The 27820-nt window shown below is 47.5% G+C and overlaps 1 protein-coding gene and 1 pseudogene across 3 annotated transcripts in view; one reads left to right on the top strand and one right to left on the bottom strand.

Annotated features, from left to right (window-relative positions):
• Positions 1-27820, bottom strand: part of FGD5 (FYVE, RhoGEF and PH domain containing 5) — a 123298-nt gene that overhangs the window by 55273 nt on the left and 40205 nt on the right. For all 3 annotated transcript variants that reach the window (XM_002758656.7, XM_008982198.5, XM_035273760.3), the window contains exon 3: positions 14388-14520. In XM_002758656.7, the coding sequence (XP_002758702.3) occupies positions 14388-14520 (133 nt within the window). The remainder of the gene's footprint in view (positions 1-14387; positions 14521-27820) is intronic.
• On the top strand, positions 22716-23033 carry LOC118147686 (small nuclear ribonucleoprotein G pseudogene; annotated as a pseudogene).

The following is a 27820-nucleotide window of genomic DNA, read 5'->3' as shown; positions in this document are numbered from 1 at the left end:
TGCTGGGGTGTCACGGCAGCCAAGGAGCAGAGGGGAAAATGTTGAGGCTTGCTGAGGCCTCCTGCCCTCTCACTAGCACTGAATCTTGACCCACCATGTGTCTTCTGCATTTGCAGGGCTGGTGTGTGGCTATGTGGACAAGAGGAGTGCACCTCCCAATGCAGGGCCTCTATATGTAGAAAGTCTCATGAGAAAAGATGTATTCTGCCAGGACAGGCGTCAACTGCTTAAGAAACCCAATGGCAAAGCTTCCATAAAGAGGATTATTTTGTATGGAGAGGACAGAGGTCAGGAGATCTGAAGCTCAGTTTCTTCCCCCAGAAAATGAAAATAGGAGCCAAGAACAATCCAGCCTTCCAGTGGCCTGTGAGTCAAGCCTACTTGTCATGGGTTGTGAGCCGGTATTGTGAGCCGGTGCTCTGGTATCTGAAGACCTGGGTTCAAATCCTAGCCTCCAGCCCTGACTGCCCTTATGCCCTTGGGCAAGTTAGTTCTCTTCTCTGAGCCTCATCTGTAAAGCAGGAATAATAATAATACCTATTTTATAATATAGTAGCTAGCATGACTGAACACTCAGTGTGTGTTAAGCATGGCTCTAAGCTTTTTATGTGTTTTATCTCACTGAATCCTCTCAATAACCTATGAAGTAGGTACTACTATTATTTCTACTTTACAGATGAGGAAACTGAGGCACACGTAAGTCTCACCCTTTGCCCAAGGTCAATGCTACTAAGTGGTAGGGCCAAGATTCATACCTAGGTAGTTTGGCTCCAGCGTTCCAGCACTCAGCAGTGTGTCTGACACCTGCACTCCTCCTAGATGGGGGCATGATACTGGGGAACACCATCCTTTGCCTGCACAGGGCAGGCCAGTGGGAGTCTTGTACCCCAGGAGCAGCCTGGGCTCACCCCTCTGCACTCAGCCTTCCTCACTCCGGATCCTCAAAACGTGACCACAATGGCACAGACAACTATGCTGGAAGTTCAGATGCCTGGATCCTCCCCCAAACAAGGCCACAGGTGGCTGTGTGACCGTGGGCGAGTCCCTCTCAGATGCCTCCATTTCCTCATCTGGCAGATAGGTGAGCCTCCCTACCCTGCCAGGATGAGATGAGATGAAATGATAGATAGCAGCTGTCACACCATACCCACATTTCCGGAGTTGCCATCATTACCATTGTTACAATCTCCAAGCTATCGAGGACAGGCTTCTGGTAGGGTCCAGGCACGGGACCCTCTGCACGTCCCACCCAGCCCCTCCTGCCAGACATGCAGACTCTGGGTGGGACGCACAGGGCAGTCCTGCTTCAGTGACTCTGCGATGATGGATGTGTCTTCGCCAGGCGGCTAAGAGGGAGGCCTGGCAGGCTGTGTGCCCGAGGCATGCAGAAGCTGCTTCTGGGCGTTGCCCAACTGGGCCATTTAATATAGATGTTTGTTTAACCAGGAAATGAACTCCGAGGCTGACGGCAGCGTCCAGGGACGGGCTTCTGGGAACAGGGCTCCTCCCAGGAGCGTGGGGGTTGGGGTGCCAGGGCCCATGCTATTGCTATGGCATTTCTCAGGCTGAAGCTATGGGTGTTAACGTTAGGCTGCCTGCCCCTGCCTGAGGCTGTCCCCAGGGCCACCAGCCTCCTCCCTGGTCCCCAGCAAACCAGCTAGTTCAACACTCAGCTATTCTGGGACACGGGCAGGTCAGGAGGGATAGTTCTTTCTCCAGGGAACCTCAGCATTAAACAGTGGGTCACAAAGAGAGTCAGGAATCCTGGTCCTCTGTCTCCATGTCTTAGTTTATCCAGCTGTAAAACTGGGTGCTCAGCCTCCTTCTAGGACATGAGTTTCCAAAATACAGTCTGAGAACCTCTGAGGGTCTGTAAGTTCCTCCCTCACACTACATTTCTGTGTGAGCCTGGATACTATTCATTTAAATAACCAAAACAATTCCAACCAAGTGCAGACGTGGACAGGTGAATCCAGCTACCTTCTGTTCAGCCAGACATGAATATTTGTAAAAATGTAAAAATGTCACTCTTCTGTTTTTTCTTGCTTGTTTTAGAAAATAGGGAGTTTTTCTGCATAAAAGTACAACTTACATTAACATGTAATGTGTTGTTATTTTTAAATGCATTAAAAATGTTTCAAATTTTCTGATTTACTTTCTAACGTGGTAAACATTGAAGAGATGTGATTCATAGAAACAAAAACTCTTTGGGGCCCTCAACCATTTTTAAGAGGGGAAGTGAGTCTGAGACCAAAACGTTTTGAGAACGACTGTTTCAGAGGTTGTCACACAAAGACAGCAAAGGTTTGTGGATGGAAAAGCTCTTCAGAATCAGTAAAGAGCTACAGGGAAGTGAGGCATTAGCGTCACTATATTATTACAGGAGCTAAGGAACCCCAGGCCTTATGGCCTGTAGCTCAGGGCGGTCCCCAGGTATGCCCAGGGTCCACACAATCTTTCCCCACAACGTCCTACCTTTGGGAAAGGAAGGAACAACCTCAAAATGCCTGTCTTGTCACCTCCCCTCTCTGTGTACAGGCCTCCTGGGTCCACAGCTGCTCCACCTTTTTCTTTTTTTTTTAAATTTAAAGTGTTTGTAGAACGTGGTTTATTTAGAGAGAGAGAAACAGGAGAAGGAGAGAGAAAGAAACTCTCACTAAGTGAGAGAATCCACAAAGATGGAATCTAGGAGAGGAAAGCAGCTTCCATACTGAGTGGAAGTGAATAGAGAGAGATGGAGTTTAGGAGGGGAAGACAGGCTTCCACGAAGGGAGTGTTCGTGGAAGGGGGCTCCAGAGGGAAAATCCAGGAGAGAGAAAGATGGCTTCCACTTAGGGAGTGTTTGTGGAAGGGGATCCAAACATGGAGCCCCCTGCTCCACCTTTAAGATGACACAGCCTGATGTTAACAGCCATTTCTTTCTTTTACTGGTCTCTGCCAAACCCTTGCCAAGCCCCATGCCCCCCAGGCCTCTGTGTCTGGCCCGGCACACGCCCCCACCAGTCCACACCTGTCCCCATGCACCTGTGGTCACTGCACACTCCAATATGAACGCCTCATCCTCACCTCCTTGAGAGCTCCTCCTCAGATATCTCTCAGCAGCATCTCCCTCCACTCCCCCCAGCCTGGGCCTTGCCCATATTCCACACTGCTCTGCCTCTAAAGTCTGAGCTTCCTACCCCTCATCTTGGACCCAAGCTCCCGACCCTCCCTGCACCCTTGACTGACCTGTCTCTCACTCACTCCAGGCTCCAGCCTCCCAGCCATTCCCGCAGCCTCCTTTTTCCATCACCTGCACCCTGGAGTGGCTGCAGAGGCTCTCGGTGCTTACAGAAGGGAGCCCCTGTGGCTCAGCCTGGGCCATTCCCAGTCCCCTCCACCACTCCTCCATGCCACATGGAGCTCCAGGCGATCCCTTAAATTCACCCTATTTTTTCCTACTTCTGGGTGTGTTTGGCTCAGTTTCCTGTGCCCAGAATCCCCATATAGCCTCACTAAACATTTCTAGGTCACCAGCTACACCGGAGGTACCTATGCACCAGTCTCCTCAGCCATGCAACCCCCTAAAATAACCCACCTCCGCACACAGGGAAGGGCCACCTTCCAACAGCTATTTCAAGCCCTGGGGAGTTTTTCCTTGTGAGCCTTCCATGTATTGGGGGTCCCAGTGAAGGGGCCTGCTGGAGTATTGTGAAGTCACATCTGGAGAAGGGAGAGTGCTCAGAAACCCAGATACCTGGGGCACCAGGCTGCAGTAGAACACAGTCTCCAAGTGCCCTGGGCACCACCAGGCAGGCAGAGAACACAGGTTGGGACAGCCTTCAATAGCCGCTGGAAAACTCAGAGACAGGCACTCAGGGAGAGGTGGCTCACTCTTTATCCCAGCTGTCACCTGTGTTCCTGGCGGCAACACAGCGGGAAGAGGAGGCAGAGGAGAGTGAACGCCTACCAGGATAAGTGAGAGGAGGAGGGACCCAACAGTGGCTCCCTGGCTTCCCCAGGACCAGCAGGTCAGCTTCTGGTTCCTGAAGATAGGCTCGTGGGAGTGTAGGTTTGGCCCGGCTACTTAAAAGAACTGTAAGTTTGGAGAGATGTTTGGTTCTGGCTTCAGTCTGTAATAAATTTGCAGAAGCAGCATCTACCTTGGAACGCCCTGAATGAGGCATTAGGAGGCCTGACTTTCACTCCTGACTTGGCCTCCAACCTGCAGAATAACCCTGAGCAAGGAGCAAATGACAAGCTTGTTTTCCTCTCAATGATCTCCTGTATCACTGAAACTTCAACGAACAGCAGCTCACCACCTCTCCCTCCCTCCGCCCCCCACAACCACCATTCTACTCCCTGCTTCTGTGAACTGAGCTATTTTATTTTTTAGAGACTTAGGGATCTCACTCTGTCACCCAGGCTGGAGTGCAGTGGCACCTAGACTCAAGAGATCCTTTAGCCTCAGCCTCCTGAGTAGCTGGGACCACAGGCATGCACGCCATCACATCCAGCTAATTTAAAAATTTTGTATAGAGATGAGGTCTCAGCATCCTGCTCAGGCTGGTCTCCAACTCCTGGCCTCAAGTGATCCTCCTGCCTTGGCCTATTCAGTTCCTGAGTAGCTGGGAACATAGACATGAGCCACCATGTCTGGCCCTATATTTCAGACACCTCATGTAAGTGGAATCATGCAGTATTTGTCCATCTGTGACTGGCTTCTTTCATTTAGGATCAAGTCCTCCAAGTTCATTCACATTGTTGCAAATGGCAGGATTCCCTTCCTTTTTATGTCTAAATAATATTCCACTGCATATAGAAACCACATTTTCCTTATCCACTCATCCAAGGATGGGCATTAAGAGTATAGATCTGGCCAGGTGTGGTGGCTCATACATGTGGATCACCTAAGGTCAGGAGTTCAAGACCAGCCTGAAAAATATGGTAAAACCCCATCTCTACTAAAAATATAAAAATTAGCTGGGCATGGTGACAATCCTAGCTACTTTGAGACTGAGATAAGAGAATCGCTTGAGCCCAGGAGGCAGAGGTTGTAGTGAGCCGAGATCAAACCACTGTATACCAGCCTGGATGACAGAGCAAGACTCCATCTCAGTAGATAGACAGATAGATAGATTGATAGATAGATGGATAGATAGTGTAGATCTTACGTTAAATGTTCTTGCTGCAGTGAAGAGAAACAGTGATCTCTCAGTTCTCTCACCTTCTGGAATCCTAAGAGAACAGCTGTGATTGCAACTAGCAGCTCCCCATGTTTGATGGCAGGAAAGGGCTAGTGCTAGCTCAAACAAGAAACAGCCCTCCCCATCTCAATTCCAGAAAGGTCCAGCCATGACTTCAAACAGCTGGCTAATGGCTGGATTCTATGCCTTCATCCCATCTGTTCTTGCCTCCTATAAACCTTCCTCCCCCTTTCTACTAATCCTGCTCTCTTCCAAGAAGCACTTAGGCTTCTTCCTGGAAGCCTTCCTGACGGCTCTTTTTTCTTTTTCCTTTTTTTTTGACATGGAGTCTCACACTGTCACCTGGGCTGGAGTGCAATGGCATGATCTTGGCTCACTGCAACCTCCACCTCCCAGGTTCAAACAATTCTCCTGCCTCAACCTCCCAAGTAGCTGGGATTACAGGTGCCTGCCACCATGCCCAGCTAATTTTTTTGTATTTTTAGTAGAGACGTGGTTTCCCATGTTGGCCAAGCTTGTTTTGAACTCCTGAGTTGTGATCTACCTGCCTCAGCCTCCCAAAGTGCTGAAATTACAGGTGTGAGCCACTGTGCCTGGCCCCAACTGCTCTGAGTCTTATAACGTAGAACCCTTCCACTGCTTGTGGTTTAGTTCACATAGCTGAGCATGAGGGATGCCCCTGAACCTAAAGATAAAATCCTAAACCCCTCAACTGACTGAACAGACCCCCTCTTGACCAAGGAGATCCCAGAAAAACCTTAAAGATTGAGTTCCCAGTCACGATGTGATGGGAGGTCGGACACGCATCATCATATTCCTTCCCTCTTTGAGTTTAGACACAGCATCCAACCAGCACTAATGTTAAAATAGAGACCATAAGACTGACAGAATGGACTCTTTGTGTCAATAGGATATCAAATTATAAACAAGACCTAAGGCCGTGCCAGGCAAGGGTTCAGCCACATACCCGACTTAAAGAATGAATTCTGTTCTCACTGCCACAGGTTTTCCTTTTTCACCAGCAGGTAAACAAGTACTGGCCTCAAGCAATGTTGAAACAATTGCAGCTCAGCCACCATCAGACACTGACTAAGCCCCCTGTTCTACCAGCCAAGGTGTAGCTTTGATTGGACGAGAGGCTGATTTCTGTGGCTTTCTCCTAATAAGAGACTACCGACCATGGACTGGCTCTGGCTGGTTTGCAGAGACTGTGCACTTAGTGCCTTCATGCTGCCCCTGCTTCGTCTTTTGACATAAGGCCTAGCTGTAACACATTTAAATGTTAAGTCTCAACCCCAAGGTGAACATGGGATACATGCAACATGCATGTTTGCTTATCAGACATGCACACTGCCTTCTTTTAGGAATATTCACAGCTCCTCCTATAACCTGCTGAATATGTATACTTGTGCAACCCCTTCAGCATAAATTCCTGTCTTACTCCTCCCTCACTCAAAGCAGGTGCTTTGAGTACCTGCTAAAGGCTTTAGCCAGAGGCTACGCTTCCCAGCCCATGAGAATGGCCACCTTATAGGCTGTAACCCTTTATAAGAAATAAAGACTCCTCCCCAAATTTATAGATCTTATCATTTTTCAGTTAAATCCCATAACCTTCCATCTCATGTGCAGCCTTGGTTTATTTTTTTAAGTGTGACATACAACAGTCAGAGAAGTATATAAGATATGAATATAAAATTTAGAGATCATCATGTAAGTCACTTTCATTCTCCAACTCAACTGTAAGTTCCCAAGGTTGGGACCCCATTAGCTTCTTTGGTGGCCTCTCCCAGAACCGAGGGCACCATGAGTGCTCCACATAGACTGTGTGATTGCTGTACATGGGCCAGAGTTCAGACTTCAGTGAGCACATGTGAGTCACTGGGGATCTTGTCAACAGGCAGACCTGGGTTCGGCAAGTCTGGGGTGAGACCTGGGATGCTGTGTTTCTAATGAGTCTCCAGGTGCTAGCGTGCTGTTGGTCCACATGTGGCACTTTGGCCACAGGCCATTGAGAGAGAGAGAGTGACCACCACCAAGTCAGGAAGGTGAAAGCAAGGGTGAGTATCACCTGGTGGCCCACATCCCAAACACTAGGGCCAAGGGATCCTAACCTGCCCAGCCCTTTGGTCCTGGCTGCCTTCAAGTCCCCCAAGGCCTTCAGCAAGGCATGTGAGGCATACATGTACCTAGGATGCCTTCCAGATTCTCAGAGCCCCTCTTCTCTCCTGTCCCCTCTGAGTTGTATCTTCATCCCTCCCCCTCCTCCATCACCCACCTTGCCACGTCTCTTGTGTTACTGTACTGGAATGCAGCACTCTCTGTATGGTTATGGGGGAGCCAGGGTGAAGTCACAGGTATATTAAAGATGCAGGTTGAACTCCCAGCTCTGCCACTGACTGTGCAGAGTAAGTTCCACAGGGCCAAATGAGTGTTTTCATTTTATTAAACTGTCATGCATTCAAGTTTGTTTTCCTTATGTAAATGCAGGAACTGGTCTCATGTATTCATTTATTTATGTATTTGAAGATGTTCATTGACTACATCTTAATGTACTAAGCAGCAAGGACACGCCCTTGAACAGGACAAACACAGTGTCTACCCCTCTTGGAACAACTGCCAGGGAAAGGCAAACGACGTGCAAGAAAACAGAAAAATAAAGAGCAAGACAACAGCACAAGGAAATAGCCAAGAACGCTGTGACGGAGCATGGCAGGAGATCCGGGAGCCCTCTCCGAGGAGGTGACATTCAAATTGAGACCTGTAGCCAGCCAGGCAAAGGGCAAGGAGTCCATTTCTGGTGGAGGAAACTCCAAGGGCAAAGGCCCTGAGTTTAAGGGGAAGACAGAACTCATTTTGTATCCTGCATGATGTCTCGTCAGAGAACTAGGTGTTCACTGAATTTTCTTTGATATACAATTAAGACATGGCAATAAGAAGATGACATGTCAGGAACTCAGATCTTTCATATCTGGTGCTAACATCCAGAATAGCAAACACAGGAGGCGGGTGGGCAGGGTGTGGGGATAGGATGAGCTCGGTGTGGAATGTGTTAAGTCTGAGGTGTCTATGGGGCTTTCAAGGAGGTCCCTAAAGGGCACCGGGAAGCTGCGTCTGTGGTCAGGCCAGAGGGTGTGCTCTGGGATGCCACCTGCATAGTGCTGGCCAGGGCTGGAACGAACTGCCTGTGAAGAGGGCACAGAATGAGGGATAGGGGCTGGGGGCGGTGGAGCCTTGGGAAACGCCTAGGACAGTGCAGCTGATGGAGGTGCATGGTCAGAAAAGGAGGAAACCCAGGAGAGGACAGTGTCAGGGAAGCCAGGGAAGAGGATGTTCCCAAGGAGGCAAGGCCACCAGGGCTGAGGCTCAGGGCTTGTTTAAGAGGGTTCTGAAGTGGATGGCGGAAGGGGTCCTGGCTCCTGGATGTCAGGAGGGTTGTTCAGCACCAGTGACAGCAGCAAGGGAGGTGGACGAGTGGGGGAGGCTTCAATATGGCCATGGCCTGAGGGAAGACCTGACCAATCTCTCCAGTCCTGCTCCCCCTTCTTTCCCCAACCACCTTGCTCCAGCCACACTGACCTCCCAGGCTCTGGCTCACACACTCATCCCCGCTCTCCTGCCCTTGCACTTCTCTCCTCTGCCTGGAAGGCTCTGCCCTAGAGCTTTGCAGTAAAGGCTCCCTCACACCATTCCGCTACCACACAGATGTGTCCTCCTCATCCAAGAGCCCTTCCCTGGGCACTGGAGCCCTTCCGCACTGTTGGTAGGAATGTAAAAGGGTGTGGCTGCTGTGGAAAACTGTACGGCAGTTCCTCAAAAAACTAAACACAGAATCGCCATATGATCCAGCAATCTCACTTCAGGGCATGTACTTACAAGAACTGAAAGCAAGTTCTTGGAGAGATCTGTGCACCCACATTCATAGCAGTACCATTCACGACAGCCAAGAGGTGAAAGCAACCCGCATGTCTGTCAACGAATAAATGGACAAACAAAATGTAGTCCACCCATATGATGGAATCAAAGTCAGTCTTAAAGGGGAAGGAACTCCGACCCATGCTACAGAGTGGAATGTCCTTGAGGACATTATGCTAAGTGGATAAGCCACTCACAAAAGAACAAATACTGCAGGATTCCACTCATATGAAGTCCCTAGAGTAGAGTAGCTGAATTCACAGAGACAGAAAGCGGAATGGTGGCTGCCAGGGGCTAGGGGAGGAGGAATGGGGAGTCTGAAGGGGACAGAGTTTTAGTTTGGGAAGAGGAAAAAGCTCTGGAAATGAACGGTGGTGATGGCTGCACGGCCATGTTATGTGCTTCATGCCACTGCACTGCACACTTAAACCAGAAAACTCCTAAGATGGGTTAGGTGGTAACAAGTTCTATAAAAACGAACTGGCTATTGTGGGGAACAAAGCTCCTGGGACTGGGGGTGGAGGCATCCTAGACACAGAGCGCCCTCATTTTTCCATTTTTAAAAAATTGTGGGAAAATACACATAACATAAATTCCACCATTGTAACCATTTTTAAGTGTGCAGTGCAGTTAAGGGATCTTCCATCCCCTTCTCTAGAATGTGGAACTCCAAAAGGGTAGGCAGGGACCTGGTCTGACTGGTCACTGCTGTATCTTCAGCCCTTGAAAGGGTGCCAGGCACAGAGTAGATGCTCAGTACATACTTATTGAATACATAAGTTTCTGTGGAAGAACAGGAGGGACTGAGAGTAACTGAGTGAAGATACAGAGAGAAGAGAGGCAGGCAGTGGAGAAAGTTCATGTTCACTAGAAGACGAGTACTGTTTTCTGGGAGTGGGATGTACAGGATGTGGTTCAGAGCCCCCTCCCCGGGGCCAAGGAGAAGCAAATATTTGCAGTGAAGCCTGCGTGCAGCATGCAGCTGTGCACCTAGGTCTAGAAGTCCACAGCACAGAGAAAGTGCATGGTGGTGTTTAACCCCAGCTGGGGACTGGCCCAATGGCAACAACCAAGGCTCAGGAGGACCCTTTAATTGGGGGTAGATGGTCAAGGTGAGGCTGCAGGTGCAAGGACTGGTGACACGGGTTGGCCAGCCTGGCAAGCACAAAGCTCTCGGCATGGGGGCCTGGCTGGACAGGAGCAGACCTGCCACAGAGGGCATGACGACAGGAAGGGTCTGTTCCATAGTCAGGCCAGACTGGGAAACAAATGTGGCCACGAGACTCAGGCGAGGGAGGGGGCTGCCTGGGAGGGGCTGCTGGCTGCTGAGCTGGTCTCAGAGGAGCTGGTATTTAGCTTGAAATGTCCCCACTAGGCTCATTGTCAGGGAGGACCAACACGCCAGTCAGTCTCTGAATGTCTCCTTTCACAAGGAGTGCTATTTTTAAGTCCTTCTCACTTTCCTTCTCTCCCTCCCTCTTTCTTTCCACCTACGGCCTTTGTGTGTCTATGAGTAGGAATAAGGAAAGGTCAGACATGTGGGTGGACCAGCGGAGCTCAGTCTCCTGTCCTGCTCCCAAAACCTCTCCTGTCCTGATTTGGCTGCCCCAAAACATCCAGGAATGGTAGGGCTTACCAATGCACCCCCAAACGCACCTCTGAGGGCCCATGGGGTGACACCAATCCTCACTCGCACCTTCCCTAGTCTGCTCTTCTGAGATGGTGGAGATGGAAAATATTGCTCCCATGTCCCACACAATGTGACTGAGGCATGGAGATGAGAGGTCTTTGCATTTTGGAGAAACTGAATTCTCAGCTACAGTAGAGGACCAGTGAGGATGGAGAAATGACCCTTCTCCCCGTCCCCACCCTACCAAAAATCCTCCTGCAGAAAAGAGGTGGGAAGATCACTCACTTGGGAAACCTCCCTTCCCATCTCCTTAATGGTTCAGTGGTTGGGGAGCACTGGGCACCAAAGGTGCGGTCACGGCCTCTTGGGGGCTACATGGCAGTGGATATGGAGATTTAAAATGTGCCTGCTCTCTGGTCCATTGATTGCCTTCTGGGATCTACCCTCTAGAAAATCTTTTATGTGCATAAGGAGGTGTATGAACAAGGTCACCGCAATGCTGATGGAACTAGAAACACTGGAAGCGTCCTGCAGCGAGGAAATGACTAAATAAACCACAGCACATCTGGAAAATGGAATACTATGCAGCCAGAAAAACATTTAACTTAGAACTCTATGTACCAATGTGGGAATACCTCTGGGATATTACTGAAGGAACCCAACTAAGTTACTCCAGGTTTCTTGTAGTTTGATATCGCATATGTAAAAAATCCACAAAACAATACACTGTGTGTTTAAAGGAACTAGGAATAGGAAATGAGAGTCCAATGGGACTTTCACCCTCATCCACAATGATTTACATGTTCCAAGGAGAATCTGGTAGAGCATGCTTTGTGCAATGAAAGTGTAGGTTTTGACTTCAACTCTGGTATATAATGCAAGCTTCATAAAGAAGAATCGGGGGGAGGAGGGCAGGGATGCCCAATCCTACGGCAGATGAGAAGTGTGGACTCTGGAGAGTGAACTGACCTGCGGGAAAGACGAGACTAGACCTGCACACCCTCTCCCCTGCTCTTGGGATGGCCGGATGCTCCTGCCTCTGACTCTGGCCCTGCTCTGGCTGGCCACAGGCTCTGCCTGGCTCTGGCCCCTGCAGGACCCATGAATTCTCTGTCCGAGGCAGGGCTGCCTTGTGACCTCAGCACATCACTGCTGAGTCCTGGATGAACTTGGGCAGGCTGCCTCCCTGTTCAGGCTCCCAGTCTCGATCAAAAGCTCTGACCTTTGTATGCTCCTTTACTGAGTGGCAGGCATCGTTCTAGGTCTCCTGAGACTCATTTACCTTTTTAACTATCCTAAAGCAGGTACTATTAGTGTTATCGTGACCTTACAGATGAGGAAACCTAGGAGCAGAATGGTCAGGAAGTTGCCCAAGTCTCTCAGCCAGCAAGGGGCAAAGCTGGGTGTGAACTTCTTAGTCCCTAGGCTGCTGAACCTCTTGCCAGCTCCTTATTCCTGGGGAGTCTAAGCAGGGGCCTGGAGACCAGATCCTGGGTAACAGCAATATCCAGGGCCGTACATTCAGACCCACACAATGGTCCTCAGCATGACAGGCCCTCTCTTCCCACACTCCCCCTCTGCCTCTCAGATTCAGAAGCAATAGATAATTATGACGCCTCTACCTCATGGCTGGTGCGCTCACATTTGTGCTCTCATTCAACCCTCCCAGAGCCCTGCAGTGACTACTAGTGCTCTCATTTCAGAGACAGGGAGTGACTGGCCTGCAGTGACACAGCCAGAGGAAGAGACGCGGGGCGTCCCAGAGGAGGGTTTCACAGACAATTCAATGACTGTGGTGGTGTACATCACACGGTGGGGGGCCCTGAGGGATAGAGAGTTGCACACGGTGGGCTCCACTGCTCCATCAGCTCTCCAACATTCTCACGGCTGGTACCCGATTCCTGGTTTCAGAGTGGGGACCGAATCCCTGATGGCAACTATCTCTTTCTGCTCCAAGATTCCATGACCTCAGGGATGTCCAGAAAAGCCAAAATCATCTCTAAACGGGCACCACTAACTCAAGGCTCTCCTCCCTTCCCCACAAGGAGACAACATTCCTTCTTGGGAGAGGAGGAGGGGTGGAGAGGTCAGAGAAGACCTGTAGTGACAGATGAGCAACACTGGACTTGGAGCCAGCCAGAGCTGTGCTTGAGATCTGACCCCTTCATTCATTAGCTGTGTGGCCTTGTGCAAGTAGCTTAACCTCTCAGAACCTCTGTGTCCTCAACGGCAAAACCAGGGATAACGGTGCCAACTCTGAAACTGTTGTAAGGAGTGAAAGAGATGACAAACGTGAACAGCCTCAGGACAGTGCCAGACACATGGCTCAGCACCTAGAGAGGAAGAGGCAGCGGGGAGACAAGTGAGAGGGAAGTGGACAGGGAGGGTATGAAGGAGCAGCTGGAGGGAGAAGGGGCTGCGCGGGAAGAGGCAGGAAAGGAGCGGAGTAACTACCTCGTCAGGGTTTCTGTAGCACTTGGTAGATAACTTAATGAAAATACAGTCCAGAGAGATCAATGGATTTTTAAAAGAAATCACCTTTGTGGAAAGAAAATGAGACATCTCATTTTGCCAGTGCTTGATAAGTGTTAGGCACCTGTGCTGAATGCATCCACTTACAATGGTCTTTAATCAATGTGGCAAAAACTAACCTAGGCTTGGAAGGGGAGGATGATGGGGAGGAGGCAGGTACAGGGAAAGGTACTGAGGTCTGTTGAGAAGAGGGAAAGGGAACGCTGCACTCTCTGCCTCTCCAGTCACCCCTCAACATGCAGGCATGGCCTAGAAGATGGGTGGGGTGGGGTGGGGGCATTTCACCCTTCCTAGCCCATTCCCCTGCAGTGGTCATGTTCCCTGCATAACAAAGGCCTGAGCCCCATATCACCCCGTGATGTTTCCTGGGATGCCACCCACCAGCCATGTGCCCTAGGCCAGTTCTTCACCTCTGCCCATTTCTGCAAATGTACATTGTGGGAAGGGATTCATGACTCCTAGAAGGTGTTTATGGAAAGGCTGGGACTTTGTCAGTGAATGGATGAAGGACAGCTCACTGTGAGTGTCCAACAGAGAGCACATATTGCCCCCATCAGCACTGATGCACCTGTGCCCAGCAGTGAGGTCTGGGTCTTCACTGTGACGTGGCCCCAACTCACCATCAGCCTCTAGACAACAACCTCCCTCCAGCAGCTCTCTTCCCTCACAGCGCTGCTGCAGGGCCAGGGAAACCAACTTTCATCTAAAACTGTTTTCACTTCACAAAACTCCCTTACAGCCTTAAACACATCTCATCCTCATGATTTCCACTTCACAGATGAGGAAACTGAGGCCCAGAGTGTCCAAGGTCATTAGAATCTAGGCTGGTCTTCACTCAATCCAGGCAGCTCTATTCCGCATCATCCACAAAGGCTTAAGAAAGCCCCACACTTCGTCAGACTCCAGTGGATACCAGCAGGAGCCATGGCTCCAGCATCACCAAGGCAGGCCCCCAGAAGGCAATGCTTCCTAGAACCCCAATGCTCAGTGTCTCAGCCCTTGCATCCAGCTGGGGCCAGCTGTCTGCAAACAGCTCTCTCTGCACCAAGGGAAGGAGCAGATGTGTTACAGCCATCTCTCCACATTCACATCTCCTGATGCCATGGCCCACCTGTGGGGTTCCCTACCTTGTGGGTGAGGCTGGGGTCTCTTGAAGCACTATCCTCCTCCTCTGAGCTTCTCTGCTCTTCATCCGATGTGAGGTCCTCTTTAGGGGCTGCCGATGAGATGGGACAGACTTTGTAGGGCTCTGTGTAGGTGCTGGGTCAGAGCAGGGGAAAGAAAGGTTAGATTTTTTTGTTTAGCAGAGGCAAAGTGAACCTACCAGTGGTCTTGTTCACGCCATGGGGACAGGAAATGAATAGTAAGACTCAGGCACAAACATCCTACTTCCCCACCCCCAGCCACACTGGACTCCATTTAGAGCCCTGAACATACCAGGCCCTTGCCGCCCAGTGCCTTTGCACATGTTAAGACAGACTTGCTTCCCTGGTAGGCTCCCATGCCAAAGGAAGGCCTGAATAACTCACGATGTAGGCAGGAGATGTTGAGTCTGAGTGGTCTGGGGTCTGGACTGGCATGCTCAGGCAGGAGGGTTAGTGCTTAAGGTGGCCATGTGCTCTGGGCCTGAGTAAGGGATGCAATGTAGTGGACAGAATCCAGGACGTGTGTTCCAGCCCCTAGTCTCAGCCTTGTCATCAGCTAGATCCCAGACAAGACATCACTCAGGGCATCAGTTCCCACTCAGCTGCACCGTGAAGAGGATTCCTGTCTCACCTTCCTGGCAGGTGCTGTGAGCAATACAGCTCATCTAGGCATGAGAGTCTCATATCTCTATGCCTGTGACTACACCACAGGCATTGCCAGTAAATAATGAACACAGCAAGAAGAAAAAAGAAAAAAAATAATGAACACAGCATTCAGTACATTTACTTACTGTCTGCTTTAAGCAGGCACAGGCTAGGCATTGGGTAAAACACTGGTGAGTGAAGCAGACACGGTCCCTGTGCTCAAATGTGAACAACTCATGCACAATCACAAACTGTGATCCCCACAGCAGAGGCTCTGGCCCCGTCACAGCAGCCTCCTTGCCCTGCTCCTGGCTCTCAGCCCTCCTCCACACAGCAGACTGATTATTCCACAAGAGACTATGCCCTTCTCCTGCTCAAAAACCTTCAGTGGCTCCCTCTTGCTATTGCCAATGTGGCCCCAGACAACTCACAAACCTCTCTTCCTACTCAAAATCTGGTCTTATTAAATCCTTACCAAATACTTATTCCTACCCTCTGGGAATGCCTGGATGAGACACTGGAATGACGGATGGATGGCAGGACGGAAGGGAGCAGCCACTTCCTGGACTGCCTGGGCCAAGTGTAGCCCAGAACTCATGCAGGCAGCGCACACTGGCCTTTCCGCAGGCCCTGGCCCAGGCAGGGGGAAGTGAGGCGGGTGGGGGACATCAGGGGAGGAAAAACAGAGCCTGAGCTAGGAACCTATCCTGGAGCTCCTTAAGTACCTTTCACAGGAGCTAGAACTGCAGGTACCTATCCCCAGAGCACCTGCAGCCCAAGCAGTGTGGGGTCTCTGCCAAGGCCAGAGAAGGGTCCCCTGCTCCACAAGGAGCTACAGGGCCAGACAGAGCAGGGACAAGGTGGCCTGTCTTTGCCTGGGCCTCCACTGACATAATGGGTTGAGGGTGGGGACTGTGGCTGTGCAGAGGCAAACCCAGTCCTCACCAAGGCTAACTAACTAACTACCCAACAGGCTGCCCTCCGGTCAGATTTCTTTCTTCTTCCTTTCCAAAAACATTGCTTTTTGGCCTTTTCTTTCAAATGATGAAAGAAAACAATGTATTTTGCAACAAGCAATACACCTATCACCAAGGTATACGAAGAAAGAGCCCCCGCCAGCTTGCTGAGGTATGCCAAAGCCTCCCAGGGTCACCTTCACCTCTGCTGCCAGTCACCACGCTGCCAAGGGCCACCAACTCCCACCACTGAGAAGCAGTTCCCAGTCTAAAGGTCAGGGACAACTCACTTGCTCAGCAGAGCTCAGATCAGGCTCAGTAAAGTGGCTGCATGGACTGGTCTCACACAGCCCTCCCTCCCCTCCCTCCAGAGCAGCCGGCATCGATTTGCAATCCTTTTTCCAGCAGACCTGGAGTGGAGTCCTGCCCTCCCTTTAAGAGGAGCAGCCGCCTCAGTCAGCAGAAGCCTGTGGTGCTCTATCCAGGATAAGCAGTAAGAACAAGGGATGCAACAGTTAGCAGTGCTCCTACCACTCCTCCTCCTCACCCAAAAGGAAGGTGCATGCCAGGCAGCAAGCCAGAAACCCGAGCGTCTCCTAGCACAGCTGCTACATGAGCATCATGTTCCTCCCAGGCTTACCTTCAAATACTGCCCGACCACACGTGCAAGACATCTCTATCACAGCCTCTGCAGGCCAGGACACCTCCTGCCTAAATGGCCATAATTGGTACCTTCCTGAGCTCTCTGATTTCACCCTGGCTGCTGCCCAATCTGTTCTCCACCCACTGGCCAGAGTAACCCTCTCAAAACCCAATCTGATTGTGCTGTCTGCTGGCTTAACTTCTTCAGGGGCATTCCGGGGCTGCTGGGATTTGGCCCCAAGAGCTCAGCCTGTCCAGGAAGCCTGCAGGACCTAGGGAGGGCAAAGTGGGCACCCTCAGCTCCTGCTGCTACTACTGTGAAGTCTCCCTAGTATCAGATGCTGCTGGGCATTACAGAACCGGGGGCCTCTGCCTCAAGCCAAGCAAGGGTGGTTTCCATGGAGTAGAGCCACAGGTGATCCAAGGGAGAGGGCTCACAGAAGCCAAACCCATGGAGAGGGAAGGAGATAGCTCAAGGTCATACAGCAAATCCGAGCCAACAACTATAATCCCCAGTAGCTAGGATTATAGGCGAATGCCATAATCTGAAGGTACCTCTCTCCATGTTTGGTCCCTTTTAGAAACCTGAAAGCAGATGCGGTCAGGGACTGTCAGTACACTGATATGTGGAGCTGGGTCTTGGGTGGGCCTTGGCTTTTGTTGTTATTTTATTTTGGAAAGTCAGTGGAGTGCAGAGATGAGAGTTCATGCTCTTGAGTTAGGCTGCCTGGGTTAACATCCTGGCTTGGCTATTTTTTGTTAGCTGTGTTTAACTTCTCCAAGCCTCAGCAGTGCCTAATTCACAGTGAGTTACATAAGGTAAGACACTCAGGACAGTGCCCAACACATGAGAACTTAATAACCATCAGGTTTCTTCACGATCAGTTCTGGATTCTCCTGTCTCTTTCCGTCTTTGTGGTTCCCAAACCTGAGCCACTCCCCATCTTCACAGTGGCCCTTCTGCCTCCAGCTGGTCTACCATTGCCTCATGTTTTATTTAAGTCAACTCGTTTATAACACTTGCCACCGACTCTGGACTCATCCTAAGTGATAATACCCATGAGGTCATATGCTGTATTCTTTTAACAATGTGTTTTTAAATTTATTATTATTATTATTATTAGATACAGGTCTTGCTCTGTTGCCTGAGCTGGGGTGCACTGGTATGATCACTGCAGCCTCGACCTCCTGGACTCAAGCAATCCTCCTGCCTCAGTAGCAAAGGAGTACAGGCCCACACCACCATGTTCAGCTAATTTTTTCATATTTTTTGTAAAAGTGGTCTCACTATATTTGCCACATCTAACTCCTGGGTTCAAGCAATCCTCCCACCTCAGCATCCCCAGTAGCTAGGATTATAGGCGTATGCCATCACACCCAGACCCTCTTTCAACACTTTAAAATAAACCATATAATTGTTAAATTATAATAATGTGTCTGACTAAAGTTATCCTGCTCACATTGGAGGTGCACAGACCTCACGGAAGAACCTGGTTACTTCTGACCCTCAGTTCAGCCTCGGTCATGGCAGGCATGGGGCCCATGCAGATGGCGGGCGCTCTTTTTATTCTACTTCTTTCTCTGATTCTGTTTTTCAGAAAGAGCACTAAAACATGTCAGGGGCAAAGTTTCAGATACTCTGATGATATTTCTGGCTCTTTTATTTCACTGTTTTATTTAGGAATTATGAGTACAACAAATGGGGATAAGTCACCATTAGAAATGTGCTGGTTCCTGCTTTCAGGGAAGTGAAAGAGGTTTAGGCTCTCAACACAAAGGAAGCCCCCTCAAAGCCCAGAGAGTGGACAAAGATTCATTGATGGGGTCACTGGGCCATGGTCCATCGATAAGACATTTGCGTGGGCCACAGCCACAGCGTACCTAGGGGTATCAAAATGTGCACTTGTGGGGCCTTGCCCCCTGCCAAAAGCCAAACCAGTCCCACTCCTGCCATTGGATGTTTCTTCCCATTCCCTGCTCCCACATGCACTTCCCCTCCTCCCTTAACCCCCTACTGTGTTCTGAATTTCTGTTCACTCAGAATTGTAAATGTTTAGTTGTGACCATGACGTATTGTTTGGGTCAGTGTTCCTTTCCAATGCATACTAATATATTATGGTTAGTATAAATATGAATATATTTAATGACATGGAAAAAGTTGTGGATTTTCTTTTTTAAGTTTCTTTCCCTTTTTGGCAGGAGTGCTTCAAGTTGTAATGGACCCACATGGAACTTGTAACATGGGGTCAACATAATAGAACTAAATTCAGATATTAAATAAACTCTTGTACCCTGTGCTGGGAAGAGGGGAGGGGAAGGGGAGAGGGGAAGCAGGGAGGAGAAGGGGAGAGGGGAAGTGAGGAGGAGAAGGGAAGAGGGGAAGTAGAGAGAGGAAGGGGAGAGGGGGAGAGGGGAGAAGAAGGGGAGAGAGGAAGGGGAGGGGAAGGGAGAGGGATAGGGGAAGGGGGAGAGGAAGGGGAGAGGGGAAGTGAGGAGGAGAAGAGGGGAGGGGGAGGGGGGAGAGGGGAAGCGGGGAGGAGAAGGGGGAAGAGGAGTCGGGGGAGTGGGAGGAGAGTGCTTTTGGCCGGGCACAGTGGCTTACTCCTGTAATCCCAGCACTTTGGGAGGCCGAGGCAGATCACGAGGTCAACAGATAGAGACCATCCTGGCCAACATGGTGAAACACAGTCTCTACTAAAAATACAAAAATACAAAATACAAAAATTAGCTGGGCATGGTGGTGGGTGCCTGTAATTCCAGCTATTTGGGAGGCTGACGCAGGAGAATCACTTGAACCTGGGAGGCTGAGGTTGCAGTGGAGCCAAGATCGCGCCACTGTACTCCAGCCTGGGCGACAGAGCGAGACTCCATCTCAAAAAAAAAAAAAAAAGAAAAAAGGAACGAAAAGTGCTTTCACTCTTGAGCAAGGGGTGCGAACTTTCAAACAGGCATGAGGAATGGGTTTTGAGACTACTGCACAGCCAGGTGACTACAGTCAATAATAAGTATTACATATTTCAAAATAACCAAGAGTAATTTTTTTTTTTTTTTTGAGTAAGAGTCTCACTCTGTCACCCAGGCTGAAGTGCAGTGATTCAATCTCTGTTAACTGCAACCTCTGCCTCCCAGGTTCAAGCGATTCTCGAGCCTCCACCTCCCAAGTTGCTGAGATTACAGGTGCACACCATCATTCCTGGCTAATTTTTGTATTTTTTAGTAGAGATGGGGTTTCACTATGTTGGCCAAGGTCATCTCAAACTCCTCACCTCAAGAGATCTGCCTGCCTTGGCCTCCCAAAGTGCCAGGATTAAAGGCACAAGCCACTGCGCCTGACCAACTAAGAGTAACTTACAAATGTCTCACCATAAAAATGATAAGGTGATTGATATGTTAATTACCTTGATTTAATGATACCACATTGTATACATATACTAAAACATCACGTTGTACCGCATAAATGTATAAGATTATGATTTGTCAATCAAAAATAACAGTAATACATTTTAAAGGTCTAGAAACATCTTTAAAATATGCTTTCACAACAGGAAAGAGCAAGTATGATTTAATGCCTTTGCAGAATCAATGAAAGAGTTACAGCAACAGACCCCATCTTAAACAGAAGTCACAGCAGTAAAATAAACAAATCAAAACGTTCTGATACTAAAACAAAGACTATCAACCCCGCTGCTACAAAGGGCACCTGGTAGTGCCACCAGGTTGATCATGTCAGGGCAAGGAAACACCTCTGAGCGATGTTAACTTCTCCCCAAATACTGTGACAGACTCAGGCAGAACCTGTGACATGGGCAAGTAACCATGTCTTCCCTCGGGGAAAAAGACTGGAACACTTAACACATCATATCTATCTCCCCAGTCTGTCAACAGAAACCTCTGAGATGAGTGCTTTGCTCAGTATAGTCAAAGGAAGTCTGCAAGGCCCTATGTTTTCAGCTATCTGGTGCCTGCCCAGTTTTTCATTCATTGAAAAAAAATTCCTATTAAGAGACCTCTGTTGTAGTTTCTGTACTATAGATACTAAGGGTACAGTGTCTATAGCCTTTCTAGTCAAATGCCCATTACAGTAATAACTAGGTGAGGTGTTGTCTTCAGATGGATTCTTTGAGCCTACCAATATATTACATATGAAAAAGCTCTCTAACCCAACCATCTGCCTATCCAGTCATTCACCCACACATATATTCATCTATCTATCCATCCATCCATCCAACCATCCATCCATCCATCCGACTATCCACTCACCTTTCCAGCCATTCTTCCATCTACTCACTCAGCCATCCAGCCAGCCATCCTTCTACCTACCCACCCCCTCACACTCACTCACCAAATATGGCTCAGCACCTGCTTCATGGAGCTAACACATGGAGGGATCAAAGATGACTAAAGTATTTTCTCTGGCCTCAGAGAGAGTACAGTGCAAATTATTTCTCAACCCAGAGAAAGAGCATTGCAGTCTTTGGAGCCTACCCTCTTCAGCAGCACATTGCACTGTACTCTGGGAACTTTACTGTACTCTCTGGTCTCAGGAGGTGGGCTCAGAAGTCAGGCTGCCTGGGTTGAATCTCAGCTGTGTCACTTCAAGCAAGTTTCTTAACCTCTCCAGGTCTCAGCATTTTTTTTTTTTTTTTTTTCAGTCTCAGCCATAAAACAGGGGTGATAGTAATACAGGTATAGATTATTTAGAGGATTCATTCAAATAATGCAACAAAGGCATCCAGAAGTGGCACAAAGAAGGTCTTCATTAGATATTAGCTAATGGTGTTGTTTCCATAGCCTGACAGCATCGGATAAAATAAGTTTATCAGAATAACCCATCAGAACAATGGCAATGCAGACTGTCCCATCATTCCATCAGCTGGTATCTTTCTGCTCTCTGGCTGACACTAAGGGTGGTTTCGAACCAGTAGAAAGGCCCCAATCTCTACAGTCCCTTACAATTTACAGGCACCTTCATTTACAGACCTGTTTCCTTGCTGAGGTCTCCCAGTTACCCAGGGCTCAGTGCCTATGTTTTCTTAAGCCCCAAACCAGGACCCAGGATCTGACACTTTACTGTATAGTAAGTGAGGAAGGACATCTGAGACATACAGTTTGGAGGCCAAAAGGATGAAATTTCAGTAGGGCACAGTGGCTTAAGCCTGTAAACCCAACACTTTGAGAAGTCAAAGTAGGAGGATTGCTTGAAGCCAGGAGTTCGAGACTTCCCTTGGCAACAAAGATTCCCGTCTCTAAAATTAAAAAAATTAAAAAATTAGCTGAATGTGGTGGCTCATGCCTATAGCTGTTAGCCTCAGCTTCTTGGGAGGCTGAGGCAGGAGAACTGCTCGAACCTGGGGGGCTGAGGCTGTTGGTCATGCCACTGCACTCCAGCAGCCTGGTGACAGAGAAAGGCCCTGTCTCTGGAAGAAAAAAAAGGATGACATTTCTAAGCATTATTTTAATGGTTTAAAGGACAGAAAAATCATCTGATGCTATTCAACATCCCCTCATGATAAAAACTCTCAATAAATTAGGTAGAGAAGGAAAGTACCTCAACATAATAATCGCCATATACGATAAACACACAGCTGACATCTTACTATTAGCTTCCAGCTTTTCATCTAAGAACTGGAGCAAAATAAGGGTGTTCACTCTCACCACCATTCTTCAACATAGTACTGGGAGTCCTAGCCAGAGCAATAAGGCAAGAGAAAGAAATAAAAGGCATCCAAATTGGCAAGGAAGAAGTCAAACTGTCCCTGTTTGCAGATGACATAATGTTATATATGGAAAACCCTAAATATTCTACCAAAAACCTCTTTGAGCTGGTAAATTCAGTAAAGTTGCAGGATACATAATCAATATAAAAATCAGTAGCATTTCCATATATGAACAACAATCTAGCTGAGAACGATTTTTCAAGAGCTACAAAAAAATTCACAATACTACATTTACAATAGCTACAAGAAAATCCCAATCTACAAATAAATTTAACTAAGAAGGTGAAAGACTTCTACAAGAAAAACCATAAAACACTGATGATTAAAAAAAAATCAGAGGATACCAACAAATAGAAAGTCATTCGATGCTCATGGATCAGAAGAATTACTATTGTAAAAATGACAATACTTGAAGGCTTCTGTGTGCTGGCGGAGTAGCCATCATGAACAAAGCTCACCCTCCCGAGTTGAAAAAATTTATGGACAAGAAGTTATCATTGAAATTAAATTGTGGCAGACATGTCCAAGGAATATTGCAGGGATTTGATCCCTTTATGAATCTTGTGATAGATGAATGTGTGGAGATGGCGACTAGCGGACAACAGAACAATATTGGAATGGTGGTAATAGGAGGAAATAGTATCATCTTGTTAGAAGCCTTGGAATGAGTATAACTATTGGCTGTTCAGCAGAGAAACCCATGTCCTCTCTCCATAGGGCCTGTTTTGCTATGATGTAAAAATTAGGTCATGTACATTTTCGTATTAGACTTTCTGTTAAATAAACTTTTGTAATAGCCAAGAAAAAATGACAACACTTATCCAAAGCAATTTACAGATTCAACATAATCCCATCAATATACTAATGACATTCTTCACAGAAACAGAAATTAGAATTCTGAAATTTACATGGAGCCACAAAAGACTCAAATAGCCAAAGCAATCCTGAGCCAAAAGAATAAAGCTGGGGGTGTCACATTACCAGACTTTAATATATACTATGAAGCTATAGTAACCAAAAAAGCATGGCATGGAATAAAAACAGACACACAAACCAAGAGAACAAAATAGAAAACCTAGAAATTAATCCATGTATTTACAGACAGCTAGTGTTTTGACAAAAGTGCCAAGAACACTCATTGGAGAAAAGGCGACCTTTTCAATAAATGGTATTGGGAAAACTGAGGAATGAAACTAGATCTTCTCATCTCTCATGCTATAAAAAATCAACTCAAAAGGGATCAAAGACCTAAATGTAAGACCCCAAACTAAAAAGCTAGCAGAAGAAAATATAGAAGACATGCTTCAGGACATTGTTCTGGAAAAAATATTTTATGACTAAGACCTCAAAAACACAGGCAACAAAAGTAAAAATAAGCAAATGGGATTGTATCAAACTACAAAGCATCTGCACAGCAAAGGAAACCACCAACAGAATGAAAAAAAAAAACAATCTACAGAATGGGAGAAAATATCTGCAGACTACTCATCTGACAAGAGATGCATATCCAGAATAGATTAGAAACTCAAACGACTTAACAGAAAAAAAAATCTGATTAAAAAGATAGGTAAATGATCTGAACAGACATTTCGCGAAAGAAAACATACAAATGGCCAACAAGTATATTTTTTAAATGCTCACATCACTAATCACCAGGGAATGCAAATCAAAACCACAGTGAAATATCTCACATCTGTTGAATGGCTATTATCAAAAACACAAGATAACAAATGCTGGCAAGGATGTGGAGAAAAGGGAACTCTTCTACACTGCTGATGGGAATGCAAATCAGTAGAGGCATTACGAAGAACAGTGTGGAGACTCCTCAAAAAACTACAAATAGAACTACCACATGATCCAGTGATCCCATTACTGGGCATTTATCCAAAGAAAAGCAAATCAGTATATATCCAAAGAAAAGGAGACATCTGCATCCCCATCTTTACTGCAGCACTATTCACAGTGGCCAAGATATGAAATCAACCTAGGTATCTAACAACAGACGAGTGGATAATGAAAATGTGGTATACATACACAACGGAACACTATTCACCCATAAAAAAGAAAGAAATCCTGTCATTTGTGGCAGCATGGATGGGATCTGAGGACATTATGCTAAGTGAAATAAGCCAGGAACAGAAAGTTAAATATTGCATGTTCTCACCCATATGTGGAAACTTAAAAAAAAAAGCTGATCTCGTAGAAGTAAAAAGTGGAACAAAGGATACTAGAGGCTGGGAAGGGTAGGAGTAAGGTGGGGAAAGGGAGAGATCTGTCAAAGAATATAAAGTTAGAGCCAGATAAGAGGAATAAGTTCCAGGGTTCCATAGCACTGCAGGAGGACTACAGTTATCAGTCATACATTACACAGTTTCAAATAGCTAGGAGGAGAATACTGAATGTTCCCAACACAAAGAAATTATCAATGTTTGAGATGATGGTATGCTAACTACCCTGATCTGATCTGTAAGTTGCATATATCAAAACAATGCTGTGTAACCTAATGCATATGTATAATTATTATTTGCGGATTTAAAAATAAAAGAGGGCCAGGTCTGGTGGCTCACACTTGTAATCCTAGCTCTTTGGAAGGCTGAGGCAAGAGGATTGCTTGAATCCAGGAGTCCTCAAGATTAGCCCTAGCCACACAGCAAGACCTCCCAGCTCTAAAAAAAATTTAAAAACTAGCTGTGTGCAGTGGTGCACACCTGTAGTCCTAGCTACTTGGTAGGCTGGGGCAGGAGGATCACTCCAGCTCAGGAGGTCAAGGCTGCAGTGAGAGATGATCATGCCACTGCAGTCCAGCCTGGGTGACAGAGTACACTCCTGTCTCAATGAACGAATGAATGAATGAATGAACGAATGAAACAAAAATAAAGGGCCAATGGTCTATTTTACCTTGAATGGGATCTTTCCAGGAAATTCTAGTCATGTGGTCATTACAGGGATAATATGGTGCCACCACTCAAGAAGTTTACAGGGGAGTCACATTCTGGGAAAACAGGAAAATGGCCATGTGATCAGGCATTGTAAATTTAGTGACCAAGTTGCCTAGTTGGCATCAGACAGAAGAGTCACTGTGTGACCTTAGGCAAGCCACTCAACCTCTCTGTTTCTGACCTATAAAGTGGTGATAACTATGGAGGTTCACAGTGAGAGTCAATGAGAACACGATGGTGAAAGCGACCACAGCCTGACATATAGCAGGTTCTTTCTGGCCAGCTCTGAAGAGCCTGCAGAAGGGCCAAGTTCTAAACCCCCGCCTAGTCTCCCTGGCGCTGTATCCACCCTCTAAGTCCACTCGTGCTGTAAAGAGAACATCAATTAAAGCTGCCCAGAGCCTGTTACCTTAAATGACCCTCCAAATGAGCCTAGTCCTTTTCAGCAGCCTAGAGTTATAAAGGACATGTGCCTCCACGTGGGGAGATGAACACTATGTAACACGGCCTGGCGCTGTCCAACTCTGACCATTTAATTCCATCCTCTAGAACAGTCGTTGGGAGCCATAACTCTGAACACAGCCAAAAGGGCCTAATAACTTGCAGAAAAAAAAAAAGGAATGCTTTCCCCCCTGGAAATCGCAGTGGGTGCTCCAGCATCAAATTCTGCCCTCACTGGTGCAGAGATTCATGTGAACAGGGCCAGATTGCAGATGTAACTTCTCCTAGCCCCTCCAAGACAGGCTGGGACCTTTCTGAAGCTCACCAGTCCAGCAGGGAGGGGAAGGAGGCTTCGAGGCTGAGCTCTCTGGGAGCTGGAAAGTTGGAGATGGAAGAGACAGGCTGGCAAGAATGAGTATCCCAATTAGGAGAATAGCTGAAAGATCTTGTAAGTAGATGGAGGGGTGGCTGGATACAGGATTAAGGGATTTCTAAACCCTCACACATTTGCTCCATTCCGTTGCTGAATCCTTCACCCTCAGTACCCCAGCACCTTCCCAGTACTAAACAGTCCCTCCAGGACTTCCCCTGGTGGTTCCTTCTGCTCTGATGCTTCCTTGTCTACTTCCTCACAGGGACATTGTGATCTCTGCAGATGGAACTATTATTTGCACTGTAACTGGGCGCACCAATGACAAGGCACAGCGCAAACGTGATGCTGTGGAGAGTCCCCAGTAACCCCTGCATCATCTGGGTTACGTCGTGGCTGTCCTGGGTGGGCCTCAGTTTCAACATCTATAAAACCAAGGCGGACACTGCACTCAGGGGTCAAAGCACAAAACACCCAGAGATACGAAACTGTGTGCTGAGACCAGACGCACGTACCCCACAGCCTGGGGGCCAGGCCCTGAGAGCAGCTGCCTGCCTGGTGCCTCCTCATGCCTGAAGTGAAGGCCCCTTCACGCCTCTAGGAAAGAATGCATCCTGCACCCAGGGTCAGCCAAGGGATAGCCTTGTAATGGTTCCCAGAAACATGACCAAAGGAGAGACTTAAAAAAAAATTCAATTTCCATTTCTCACTAAGTAAAAACAAAAGTTCATCCTTGTTTTCTGACCTGAGACATCCCCACCCCTCTTAAAACGCAGCAGCATCAATGGTTTCAGAAAGATTTTTCTTTTTTAACAGCTTTAATGAGATATGAGTCACATACCACAAAATTTGCCCCTTTAAAATGCAATTCAGTGCTTTTTGGTATATTAAAAGAGTTGCAAGACCAACACCATTATCTAATTTTAGAACATTTTCATCGCTCCAAAAAGAAACTTCATGCCCTTTAGAAATCACTCTCATTCCCCTCTAGGCCCCTCAGCCCCTGGCAACCACTAGTCTACTTCCTGTCTCTATGGATTTACCTGAACATTTCATTACATAAAATCATACAATACAAGGCCTTTTGTGTCTGGATTATTTCACTTAGCATGTTTTCCAGGTCCATCCAATTTGTAGCATGTGTCAGCTCTTCATTCCTTTTCATGGCTGAATAATATTCCAAAGTATGGATACATCATACTGTTTATCCATTCGACTGATAGATGTTTGAATTATTTCTTTTTGGCTATTACAATAATGCTGCTGTAAATATGTACAAATTTTTATACAGACATATTTTCCTTTCTCTTGAGTATATACCTAGAAGTGGAATTGCTGGGTCATATAATAAATCTTTATTTAATGTTTTGAGAACTACCAGACTGTCTTCCAAAGAGGCTGCATCATTTCACATTCCCACCAGCAGTGTGTGAGGCTTCTAATTTCCTTACAGCCTTGCCAACACTTGTTATTGTCTGTCTTTTTTTATCTTAGCCATCCTAGTGGGTTTGAAGTGGCTTTATAGGAATCTTCAAATAATTCTGTTTTTTCTGATTCCATCTTGGCTTCCTCCCAACCGAAGCAAACACCATTTTTCCTTGCCAAGGAGAAAAAGGGAAACATAACTGTGACCATGAAGACTTTATTTTCAGATCATCAGGTGAGGCTCAAAAGTCCAGGGGGGAAAATGTAAACTTTTAGATCT

The sequence above is a fragment of the Callithrix jacchus genome, chromosome 15, assembly GCF_049354715.1.
Source record: "Callithrix jacchus isolate 240 chromosome 15, calJac240_pri, whole genome shotgun sequence".
Classification (NCBI taxonomy): Eukaryota; Metazoa; Chordata; class Mammalia; order Primates; family Cebidae; genus Callithrix; species Callithrix jacchus.
Note: the sequence above shows the minus strand (reverse complement) of the source record. Positions and strands in the feature narration are given on the sequence as shown.